Genomic DNA, 12,770 nt, shown 5'->3' on the forward strand with positions numbered 1-12,770 from the left:
ACACCCTTGTGAAATGCTCCCGTCATCCATTAAAAGCTATACAGAGCTACCTTATACCTGCTAGTAACTAGAAGAGAAGGCTAGCAGTCGATACAGTAACATAGTAAAATGTAAATACTGCCTTATCATCAAAGCTAATTGGGAGTTTGATGTGGACATTGCACAGACTGCTGATGGACTTTGTGAAGCCAGCTCCGCCACATTTAGGAGCTGAAATCCCTCGGTGCTTCTGAGCTTCTTTATAAAAGATACCCATCAGGTTTATAAGGCCACTGGATTAGCAGAAACACAGTACAGATAAAGATCTTTAGCTATTGTGATCCTGCTGTCCTTGCTATCAGCTCCTCTGAATTTGATGCACCTAATAATAATTTATACCACTATAGCCTGACACTGAAAGAACACGCACTTATATTTGGACTTGGATCAGTGAATCAGGAACTGCATAGCAGAGATGCAGGAAGCAGTGATCTGTTTGAATTCCCACATTGCAGAAATGCCAACTGCATTGCACTGTCAACCTGAAGGCAGTGCAGCGATCACACAGTGTGCCAGTCCAGCTCTGATCTTAAAGCTTTCTTGCAGAGTAATTTATATCCACTATACTCAATAAACATTTAAGAATGATCTTCAGCCTCAAGACCTTTCTTGACCTCTCCTCCAGTTACCTTTCTCAGCTGGATAAAGCAGGATTATGGTCAGGGGTTTCAGGAGAAATTTTATGGGAAAGTGTTTAATGGAGAGAACAACTTGGAGAAGAGAAGAAAGGGAAAGAAAATGTCATGTGGTGGAAGGATAGTCACTGAGCTAGATGTCCCCTCTCCCACTGCAATTGAAAACTGAGACTTGCCTCAGCTATGGAACCCTTTCTCCAGATGCCACATTAATCTCTGATTAATTAAGAGGGCTGTTGCAGCAGATGAGAAGGGAATATTCAGTATGGGATTCCCACCTCTGAGGATGGCCACTCCATACTCTGATTGTCTGATGTATCTGGCCCAGGCACTGTCTGTACATCCATCCCTTCCCTGGGAGAGAAGAGAAATATGCCACTGCATATTTTCATGACATTCCCTTTTTGAGTCCTTGCTTCTCCTTGGGCCCTGCTGACTTGTCTGGCTTTGGAGAAGCTGACAGATAGCCCTTCCATTTTGGCCTCATAGATGAGAAACATAAAGATGAAGGAGACTGTACTTAAATGTATCTGACTCAGTGATACAGACTGCATTGCCAGTAAGTGCCACTGACTCACATGTGTGATGGGTTAATTCTGTAGCATCATCCGATTCTCACTCTGCAACAGAAAATTTGAATACATGAACATACGGCTAAGAATGGCATGGGCTGTTCTCTGTGGATCTGCTCCAAAGCAATTGAAGTTAATGGAAATCTTGTCTCTGACTTCACTGGATTTTGAAACAGGCCCTGAAAAAGGCAAATAATGTTTGGAAATATCTACAAATAAAGCCAAGCTACTCAAGTGAATGTACCGTTAGCAATTTTTACAGCAGGATGATTTTTTTTTCCTAACCTACAGTTGCTGTTAATGACTCCTCAACTGCCTGCAGCAGATGGGGAACGGAAGATAGGTAGTTTTCTCTCTTTTGCAGTCTCTTGGTTTCATTCATTTTAGTGTCATTATATCAATCTGACCATTTATTTTGCTTACCAAAAAGAAGAGGAAAGCATTTACAAAGAAGAAAAAATCTGTTTTAAAAGCATCAAAATTAGCAACTAGGGTCCTCAGGAAAACATTCCTGAAAGCCTTTTTCACTCCTAACTGAAAAATGATGTGATGCTCAGGGATATGATTTAGTGGTGAGTTGTTAGAGTAGTATGGTTAGGTTTTGGTTGGACTTGATGATCTTGAAAGTCTTTTCCAACCTGAGCAGTTCTGTGATTCTATGACTTAATTTCAAATAAACATTGCTTCTGGAATTTGTCATTTTGTAGGAAACATGCTTTCTGCATTCTTCTTCGACAGAAGCTCATTTTTAAAAATAATTTTCTTAATGCCAGAAGTCCACATGGAAGTTTCCCATATAGATAAAATTTGTTCATCTCTGTTCAGTTGTAGCCGTCCACCTGAAAGGCTGTGTACCCTTACAGCACGTGTTATGTACCAGCAGCTTCAACTAAAACGTTGTCCAGCAAAAATAAGGCTTACAAAACAGTTGTGTTTTGCAAGCTTTGACTAGAAATTAATGACAAAGCTTTCTCAATATTTTCACACCCTCACTGCAAGCTGTGATAAAGCTATGAATAACTCCTTTGTTTGTGAGCTCTGTTGCATATGTTGGAATAAGTCTTTGATTTTCCATAGAAATGTCACAGGGAGACCTACAGATCTCTTGGAGTCCTAACTTGCCCTTGGCCTCCAGATGGTGGCCATGAAGAGAAAGTTTATTTGGCAAAGCATTGTGCTATATAAAACATCTCAAAAGACAATGATGGATGAGTTATTCCTGGTTTTCAAAGGACCACTGATAGTTTGTTGACTTTTTCTTGTTGTTGGAAGTAGAAGCTGGTAAGGTGAAAGAAAACTGAAGCATATTTTATTAATGATACTCAAAAAAGCCAGTAGGTCATAATGAAAAAAAAAGTGGCTTACACTTAGATTCTGTAAGGGAATATTCTGTGTGATCTTTACTACTCATAAAAACTGAACTCCTTAAAACTGTCTGTTTTAACCTAAGCTTAGGTATGTAAATGATAATTCCTTTGGAATGCTTAGCTTTATATGCCTGAATTCTTATAGATCAGGAGAATGAGCACACACAATGCTTTTCTGATGTGTGTAGCTGTGGTAGGCTTGCCTTCACGCTTTCAAAAATCTGCCTTTCACACCCCAAGCTTGGCATCCAGCACTGGATGGCAAGTCTGAGAAAAAAAACTCAGAAATCTTTTTCAACATATTCAAATTCTATAGCTCAGGACACCCTGAATCCAACCACAGGTTTTTCCATGTCCAGCTGCTGCTGTTAGGAGAATGTGGCTCATTCATAAGACATTTCTGTTTGAAAATTTTGGTCTCCCAGACCTGAGGAAAATCAGTTCCAGAGTTTCACTGGGCTATTTGTGCAAGATCAAGGAGAGGCATGGTGTCCACAATGACTTCGTGGTGGTCCTGATTTGTACCCCAGTGCAGCTTCACAACACCCTGTGCTTCAAAAGACCGTGGCAGCACAGCAGGGCAGCTTGACAAGGCTCTCCCACAGGCCAGGAAGAATTAGATTTCAAGAGTTAAGGAAATGAAGAGCTGCCAACACCCTTCTTCATTTTGGCTGTTGTTATTTGCCTTGAGGAAGAGCAAGTAAATTTACTCTCTATAGGATATTCCATCTTTACATTCCTGAATATTACTGAGTGTAATGGATGGATATTATCTGGAATAGAAATGTATCTCTGTTCTGTGAACTGAACAATCATATAAATGGAAAACCATTTTACATTAGTCTGTCTTTGAGGTAGAAAGAAAGATGATTGTCAGGTATCACTGACTTGAGCTTAGGCCGTGACTGTCCTTTTTAGTATGTCACATGCACTTCCACTGTGTGCAGAACTACTTCTTGAAAAGATCTGTTTTATCATTCCACAAGGAGGAAGTAATAAGTATGGAGCAGGCTGCCCAGAAAGGAATGGAGAAAAGTGCTTATGTACACATAGGTAGGTCTTCCATATCTACAGAGTGCTTTAGAAAAGGCCATCTATCGACTGCTTTAAGAAGGTGGGTCACAATCACCTTCCTTCCTTGCTGATCTCCTGGGCTGCGTGTCCTGATAGCGAGACCCAGTTGTTTGCTGAATCAAAGGGATTAGTTTTTGTTGTTGTTCTAATGTCTAATTTTCCATGTGGCAACAGTGAACTTACCAGTGAGCCCTGCCAAGTTGCAATTGTGATCTTATCTTCCTAAGAAAAACAGAGAAAATAATTCTTATCTTTATAGGGCGCAATAATTAATTTAGATATGCATACCTGGAATGATAGGGTCAGAGTGCAGATAAATAGGACTACATTCAGGAGCTGCTGAGTTGGACATAATTTCTGTGTACAGGATGTGTATGGTTACCTTCTGGCATTGTTGTTGTCTGGGTAAGTCCCTGGAGATCTTCTGAGAAGTGTCCTTTTAGAAGCATGTACTTCTCCCTTAGGGCTAGTAGCTTGACTTTCCTAACTTGCCATACAGTTGATGCATGCATACCTCCCCCTCTTGCAGCTAGCCCCTATGTTTTATTGCTGCCCACAGTAGAATCTTGACTATTGGGAAGAAGAGTAAACGTGTGCCACATAAGAACGTTAATCAGGCTAGGGTTATTGATGGCTAAGGTTAGACTTGAATTCACATATAAAGTAGCACGGCTATCTGAAACATTTGCTGACACCTCATGTGTTCTAACCATCAGAAGTGGCACAATTTAGATGTGTATGTTAATGCAAGAACTAGTGATTAAAGGTACCCACCCTATTTGGGTAAAACATTAACACTGGTAGATACGAATAGGCCGAACTTTTCCTAGTATGTATTCCTAGCAGGCCAAAAAATTGCTTAGATATGAATTACAGCCATCACAACTTCACTGATATTTCTGCAATCGCTTCAGATTTCTATGAGCGCAAGGGATTTCTAAGGCAGTCCTACGTCCATCTTCTATTCATTTTTCTCCATCTTAATATGAAGTATTTCTGAACTTACGGGACAAGAACACTGAAAAAAAGCTGTGTTACACATTTTCATTCATAACATTTCTCATCAGTAGATTTCAAAGAACCTTACCAAAGAGATCAACCTCACAGTCCCCGTAATGAGAAGGGGTCCTGGAGGCTGTTCAGGACAATGCTTTTGTGTCAAGCAACCTACACTCAGATGCCACCTGACTGAAACCAGAAAACTGTTCTTTATTGCTTTTAATTTCATCTTGTCCCAAAGATGTGCAATAGGCTAAAAGGTAGGACAGTTACGTTAACACTTCTCACTGTAGATGTCTGTAACATGATTTTTACAGCTTCAGTCAAGGTGGAGAATGCTATCCTCCATATTGGCACTTGGCGCATTTGAGAACATGTTGCTGAACATGTAAAAAGCTTTTTACATGCTGAATGTGTAAAAGCAAAAACTGTATCACATTAAATACCAAAGCAAGTAAATAGTCTTGGGATGTTGAAAAGTGCGGGTAAGGTTGTAAAAGACTCAAGGTGAGGAAGTTATGTGGTTATTGTGACATTTTACTTGTTTGAATATCTCATGTTTAAATGTTTGGGCAAGGTAATGACTGGGTGAGCTCAGCCTGGTTAGATACGAGTATTGTTGGGGCAGCTGGTCTGCGCCTCGGCACTTGAAGAGCTTTAATGCTGTTACAGAATGTTCTTACCTAAGTGATTAAATCAGTATTTCTGGTAATACCTGTACACAAAATGGCTATTGTAAGAGAAAAAATGTTTTATTACAAAACGTATTGAAATCTCACAAAAAACCTCACCAAAACCACAAAGATAATGAGTTTGATCCAAACAATATTGATCAAAGCATTATTTGATCAAAACAGGTTTGGTCCAAACAAAACCTGATCTGAGCAATATATGGAAACTATGGTTTAAATTTACACAAACTATATTAATTGCAACTGGACTTGGACAGTACAAGAGGATTATTCCTCAGTGGTGCTGACCATATGTCTTTTGAAATGAGATCACATCAATAAGAGAATATTTAACAGAGATAAATGTTGGAGCTTACATCTCCTGGTACAGTGAGATAGCAGTCAGTATGATTTCAGCAACAGCTCTAAGTTCCTATCAGTTTTACTCCTGGAGTCTTTGTTTGGTAATAATAGATAACAGTTGTTAGTTGGAGGTTCTTAGCACAGCCTAAAGACGTAGTCAGGTAATTTGTTCTTTGTTAATGGGCTTTAATTATAATATGAATTTTATAATGGAAAGTTTGAGATTACAGTAAATTGAATAAGTTCTTCTATTTCAGTATTGAGATAAGGAACAGTATTGGTCTCTCGCTGATTTAAAAGGCACTGATCTGCTTCTTGTGGAAGTAAACCAAAAGTACAAAGGTAGACACGTGGCAATTACATTGTTGTTATAAAAGAAGCTTAATTAACTAGCAATTTGAGCTGTACAAAATGTTTAACTATTTATACAGACAGAAAGTAAGCACAGGTCTCTTCTCACTTCTTTCCTTCACTGCAGACTATTCCATTCAGTGGCTTCAATAACATGGTGAAAATCTTACACTACAGAAAACCGTCTGTTCTTCATACAGACAGCACAGCCTCCCCGAGCTTATGATGTTCTGGAAAATACTATATGCGTGAGTTTTAACGTGTCTGGTAAGCCCAAGATCAGAGAGAGTCTGGAATTCTCTCCAAAATCCAGGAGGGATTGTATTTCTGTAGGCCCAGTAAAGGCAGCTCCCTTTTCTAACCTCTTTCTGTTGTTCTGTATAGGAGTTTTGAGCCAAAACCAAAAAGCAGACATGGAAATATTAATAGGAAACAGCCTCAGATTCATCATAAGGATACACAGTTTTGTGCTGACGAAGTACTTTAGTTCTTAGGGAAGTTGATAGTTGAACTTCTTCTTTCTCACTCAGAATAAATGAGAAGAATAAGGAGAAACGGAAAACGTTTCTATGCTCTCTAGAACATGGACTTCTGTACTGTCCTCTATGCTCTCCCATCAAACACATTTCTGTGAAGGGAGAAGAAGCATTGTGAAACAATAAAATTAGAAAAGTCACCTAATCCACATCTACTTTCTCTGACAGTTACACATTATAACTGTAAATAAATACTTTGGTATTAATCCGTTTCAATGTAAAAAGAGGGAAATTGCACAGTTAGCAATTCTTCTGATTTGTTTTATCGTTCTTGTCCATCAGTGCTTTCCAAATGGAGACAAAGGCTGTCCTGATGATTTCCTAAGTTGAAGAGAAGTCAACAGACACAGGGTAAAGATGAGAAGAGCAATACATATGTATAACAAGAGTCTGAGCAGTCACCCGTAGCAGAACTAGTGTTTTCAATAAAATGAGTGTGGATATTTATAAATGATCAATTAGACTTAAGAATGGATGTTAAAACATTTTGGGAACAACAGTGATTTAGCAGAAAAAAATCGGATTTTAGGGTAACCTCATATAAAATTGCATAATATATGATTGTGCAAAGAGTCTTTTTATCCTTCATGTTCAATGGAGCCTGTGATTTCCTCTGCAATCACATGCTTTATACTGAAATAATTCTTTTCTAGAGGATTTTAAAACTAACAACACTGAACTCAGTTAAGTACCTTATCTTGAAAGAAATGCATGAAGTTAAAAATCCCCCTTCTTCTTAATTATTCCTGCCATACTTTTGCAGAGACTTCAACGAGCTGATAACGAGGTGGAATCAGGTCATGTATGGGAGAATGTGTAATAGTGTCTATTTGCAAAAAGGTGTTTAGTTCAAACGTGCACCACTCACTCTGGAACTGCTTGTACCTAAAGGAAAAAACTCATCACTGTTCAGTGGTGATATTTTGTGAGTTAATAGAATAGCCCAGTTTAAATTTCACAGAATGGAAAGAAACTGATGACACTCCAACTGTTTATCACTCCCAAGAAGACAAATTCGGAACGGTGGGTAGAGCTCGCTTCTGTTTTTCTCTCCGCTCCTGCCAACTGGGGCAAGCACCCCTACAAACAGCTCCGATTTTCTCTGCAGTGCTGAAGGTGATGTTTCAGTTTCATTTTACCTGACTCCTTTGGTACGCCTGGCTATTTGAATTAGCTTCACACGGAGCAAACAGGTGAGTTACACTTCTCTTACCCTTCCACTGAATTAGTGAAAGAGTTAAAGGGAACGTGCAAGAATTATTGTGTATGTGTTAGGGATTAAAGATCAAGTGTTATAAGTTGTCGATCTATAAGCCAGCAGCCACTAGCTCGAGTTGCACTTTAACCTCATCTTTATATGCAACAGGAAAGAGCTGTTCTTAGCCCAGAGAGGACGGGACTGCTACGCCTGCAGGAGCAGCTGGGTAAGGGACACAGGAGCTGTTCAGTTACGTGAGCGATGGAGACGATATTTAACAGAAACAAAGAAGAACATCCAGAGCCCATAAAAGCTGAGGTGCAAGGTAAGTGAATGAATGACAGTCTCTTCTAATACTTGCAGTTACTTTGGTGTTTTCAAATGTATAAAACATTGAAACACTTGCTCACTCTGAGCAACACAGGAAAGGGAAACAGAAAGTGAGAAGTGTCGGCGAGTTTTGTTTGGAGGACTGAGCTCTGACCTTACTTGTGCCCCTGACTGTGGGATTTTTCTCACTTTATGGGTATTCCTATGTGCTTTTTCAGAAACCCTGTTTGAACAGGATTCACTGAAGTTGGTGGTGAGGGATGAAATCTCAGAATGTAATCTGGTGGCACTCCCTCCCCCATGGCTCCCAACAGACTTTCATTTTCTCCTCTCTGTAACCCTTCACTACCCTCTCTAGGGCAGAGAAGGTGCTTTTACTAGAAGGTGTTCTAGTGAAAAACACAGAGGATCCTTCAGTGAGGCAGCCTGAAGTGGCTTTCTAGGTGAATGCTTGATCAATTAAACATTTTTACTCTTTTGTTGTTGTTTTTTACCTTGAAGAAGAGGGACACATAGAGATTTTTGCTACAGCTACAGGAGAGGTTTGTTGTTGAGTACCTCTTTCTAGTAAATATACATAGTCCAATAAATAGCAGGCATCTAACAGCAGTTTTAAAGACAGTTCCCAGGTATGCTGTATCAAGCACAAAATTACATGACCATGTTTTGTTCAGATTGCTAGCTGAATTGAAAATGGTTTTGTTTCAATGTGTTTTGTTTTAATTGGATTTTGTGCCTTTCAAGTGTTTGTCACTCAAAATAAAACTTTTTATTGAAACATATGAATTTGTTTGCAAGCAACAACTTTTTCTATAAGTTATCTGTATTATGGAATGGTTTGTTTGAACAAAGACTGAACAGTTGAGTAAATAAAATTAAAATATTACTCCATTGGTAACGATCATTCAGTATTTACCAGTAATGAAAATTAAAGAGGACCCTAACCTCTTTAAATATTTAGCAATCCCTGAGTTTTGCCTGTATTTTGCCTGCTTGTTACTCAATATGTACACTGTAAATATGACCCATAACACTAACGCCAGACATAATTTAACTCCTGCTCTCCTAAAGGCTGTACAGCCCCATGAACATCCGATCCTCCATGGCTATGACAGTTAATACTCTTCCAAATATTTGGAGATTTTGCTGTGTCATTTTTGTGTCCTTATGTAGTAAAGAAAAGTATTATTGTTTCCACTTTAGATAAAAGCATGAGGCAAAAAAGAGATGCAGTCCAGATTTGTAAAGCTGTTTGAGCACTTTAGGATGCTGAGCAATACCTACTGTGATTTACAGACATTCTTAATTCCCACTAAAATGAGCTGTCATCTGAAAACCTCTGTAGGTGCCCATTTGCTCTATAATTTTTATACTGCAGTTGTGTCAGAAGTTACACTGAATTACACCAGAAGGTTCAGAAGCTGCATCAAGCCTATAGTGCCTTAAACAAAAGATTACCTTTTTTTTTCCCCTGATTATCCTTTCCCTGGAATTTCTTGAGCATCTTTCTTCTGATTTAGGAAATGTATCTCTCTATTAGACATCTATATAAAGATATGTATGTTTATCTATAGATAGATAATATCTAGAGACACATAAATGTATAGATAAAAAAATATTTAACCCTGAAACTTCAATTGATGCACTAAAGAACATTACAAGTCACGTATCCTATGAAATACGTTTATTTCTGAGAGGCTCTAGCTTTTCCTGGCATGAGTAAAAGGGATTAAGCATATCCCTTTAAAAACTGAGTGCAGGGAAGAAAGGGCCCAACTCTGTTTACTTCCCAGCTTTTAGCAAATTACACTCCAGCAATCCTTTGCTCACGTGGTAATGTCATACTGCAATATTTATGCGGAATATTACTAGCAACAATTTTTAAGCAGGTTGTGCTTTAGTTATCCAAAACTGAAACATAATTATTTGCTATTGTGACATTGGACTTCCATTCATAACACATCTGCCTCTGAGGCCTATGCCCTTAGGAAAATTGTCCCGTAGCATGCCCCTTCTCTAACGGAATGAATACTGATATGCTCCTTTTGTTCTCAGGTCAGTTGCCCACTTGGTTGCAAGGGGTACTTCTCCGAAATGGCCCAGGGATGCACACAATAGGGGACACTAAATATAACCACTGGTTTGATGGCTTGGCTCTGCTGCACAGCTTCACATTTAAGAATGGTAAGTTACTGCATGTCCGATCACAGAAAGATAAACAAAGTTTATTGGTGTCTTACGTTGCCAATTCTGTTCTGAGTTTGATTGGCATTAAAATGTCCCAGGTGTCTGGTTAAAACCCTGCAAAAAAAACAGCCATGTAGGTGCTGTGTGGCTGGTGAGTCTGTCACAGCCACCAGCCAGAGCAGCTGAGCTGTTCCTTACAGCTTCTTTGTGACAGTGCACACGTCAGAGAGGAGAGTCTGCATTTCTGGATTCTGGCCCTGCTCCGGTTCGTGTGTGTTAGGTGTCAGTCACAACACTGACCTCTAGAGAGGCAGCTGCTTGATGCCAGGATCTCAGATATAGCTGTGTCCTCCAGCCCTTCCCCCTTGATGTAAAAGGAGATGGAGAAGAAACTGTTGTGATGGTTCAGCGGGGCAGCCCTCTCTCATGAACAATTGCATGTTTTATGACCAACTTCATGGGGCCATGCAAGCAAGACCACAGTTCTTGGGCTATGATAACTGAGGGTAAGTGTTGTTTCAGCCACGCACTGTGAGCAAGGGCCGATTTCTGCCTCTTGTCTGCAGGATGGAGCATGTGAAGTGATAACGTGCTTATGGTAAATTGTCTCCAAACATACTCTCACACCTCACTCTCCATAGCAGCAGCAGAGGTATCTCTCAGGGCAGTTCTCCAAGGGAGATTATTTTGTCCTTTTTCTGAAGTGCCAAAGTTCAGCACTGTCTGCACTGCGGGATAGCTTGCAGCTAGCTCTCAGCAGGTCACTGCAGGGCAGCATTTGCTTTCCACTCACACCAAGAGGGCCCCCATTGTTTCAAACCAGATTAGTCAAAAGTACTCTCAGATTCAGAGGGTTTTCTGTTGTGGATGGACAAGTTAGTTTCAGGGAGGAGCAACATTCCCCTTTTGGGATTTGATTGTAGCTGTAATGGCTGCCAGGAGAGAAATAGGCCACTGTGTCACTCTGCAAATTGAACTTCACTTATGTATACTTGACACCCTTACAAGCAGTCTTCCTACTTTTCCTTGTGGAGGAAAAACAGGCAGCTCTATCCAAAACAATTTCATTTTTCATATACATTTAAGTTAAAGCACTTTTTATTGGTTCAGCCGTTGTTTTTCAGTGCAAGGCAGGACGTTTTACACGTAGATTCTTCCCCAAAATGTACAGGTCTGTAAAAGAACTGAGATCACCCCTGTCGTTCTCCCTTCCTAGTGTTTACCTTTTAGTTTCCATTTCTGTAACTGGAGGCATCTGACACAGCTGCAGGATCTCCCAGCCTGTCCAGGTCTACAGCACCAACAAAATAACATATAGAGTAATAAGCAGTGTTTTTTAAATTGCTAGTTGTTTTACTTCCCTGATGCAAACAGAGCTCAGCTAGCTCAAGTACATCAGTCTATTAAATCAGTTAGTGCAGATGTTGATTCCTTCAAGCAGTGTGCTACTCTGTCATAAACAGCAAAGCATAAGTTTTGCCAATACAAGAGACTTACCACCACCCACATATTGCTGCATAATTAATCATTTTTACACTGATTCCTTTGGTTTACTGGAAGAGTTTGTCCAAATCCATTCTTTCTTCATCGTAGTCCCCCAGTATTGTCCAAACTTGATGTAATTAAGGAAGCTAGCAAAATGGTTACCAATCTCAGCAGCCACAAGAACAGTCCTGGGTTCCTCTAGACACCTGGACAGCTGAGAAAGCCTTCCAAAGCAGGGATTTAGACAGCCTGATCCATTGCAAACTTTTCTCTGCTAAAGGACATCTGCTTAATAGATTCTTTCTCTGTCTTTGTGCTAATTTTTTAAAAAACTTAGCATGAAATGTGATTGAAATCTGTTTGACCTTTGTCAGGTGAAGTTTACTACAGAAGTAAGTATCTCCGAAGTGACACATACAACTGCAATATAGAAGCAAACAGAATCGTGGTGTCTGAGTTTGGAACCATGGCTTATCCGGATCCATGCAAAAACATATTTGCCAAGTAAGCAATGCTTTTCCCAGCTGGGAGCTGCTATCTAGCTCTCTCTTCAGCACGGATGTCTTTCTGTTTACTCTTGACACGTGTATACAAATATGATTTTGTTTTGTAAATTTACAATTGCCAAATGCTGATAAGGTCAGGAGAGATACCCAGTGCTGTGTGCTCTATGGGTTAGTCTGAGACAAATATTTTAATTCCACCTTGTCAGTAATGTTGTCTGTTATTCACTACTGCAAGTAGATTTTGTTGTAGTTTTGAGCAGGCAAGTACTTTCTTTTTTGAGATGTTTCAAATAATTTAATCAAAATGATACTGTCTAAGGAATAACTGAGAGAAAAACCAAAAAGCTGCCAGCAGGTCTGCACCTGGATGTCCGTTTGTGCACGGAAAGAACTTTTCATCCATGCACATCCTTAATCCTCGCGCAGGCTTCGGGTGCTGAAGAAGACTTCTACTTTT

At 39.7% G+C, this 12,770-nt stretch overlaps 1 protein-coding gene across 4 annotated transcripts in view; it reads left to right on the top strand.

Moving 5' to 3' along the window:
* BCO1 (beta-carotene oxygenase 1) overlaps positions 1–12,770 on the top strand; it is a 55,272-nt gene that overhangs the window by 33,251 nt on the left and 9,251 nt on the right. Inside the window, exons 4-10 of one of the 4 annotated variants that reach the window (XM_021408950.1) lie at positions 6,199–6,319; positions 6,890–6,958; positions 7,371–7,630; positions 7,716–7,800; positions 7,974–8,130; positions 10,191–10,319; positions 12,182–12,311. In XM_021408950.1, the coding sequence (XP_021264625.1) occupies positions 8,067–8,130; positions 10,191–10,319; positions 12,182–12,311 (323 nt within the window). In that variant the 5' untranslated portion in view covers positions 6,199–6,319; positions 6,890–6,958; positions 7,371–7,630; positions 7,716–7,800; positions 7,974–8,066. Of the gene's footprint in view, positions 1–6,198; positions 6,320–6,850; positions 7,631–7,715; positions 7,801–7,973; positions 8,131–10,190; positions 10,320–10,565; positions 10,829–12,181; positions 12,312–12,770 lie in introns of those variants that run through there. The other 3 variants (XM_021408953.1, XM_021408952.1, XM_021408954.1) reach the window with 3 other exon arrangements.

The sequence above is a fragment of the Numida meleagris genome, chromosome 10 (assembly GCF_002078875.1).
Source record: "Numida meleagris isolate 19003 breed g44 Domestic line chromosome 10, NumMel1.0, whole genome shotgun sequence".
In the NCBI taxonomy this organism is placed as follows: Eukaryota; Metazoa; Chordata; class Aves; order Galliformes; family Numididae; genus Numida; species Numida meleagris.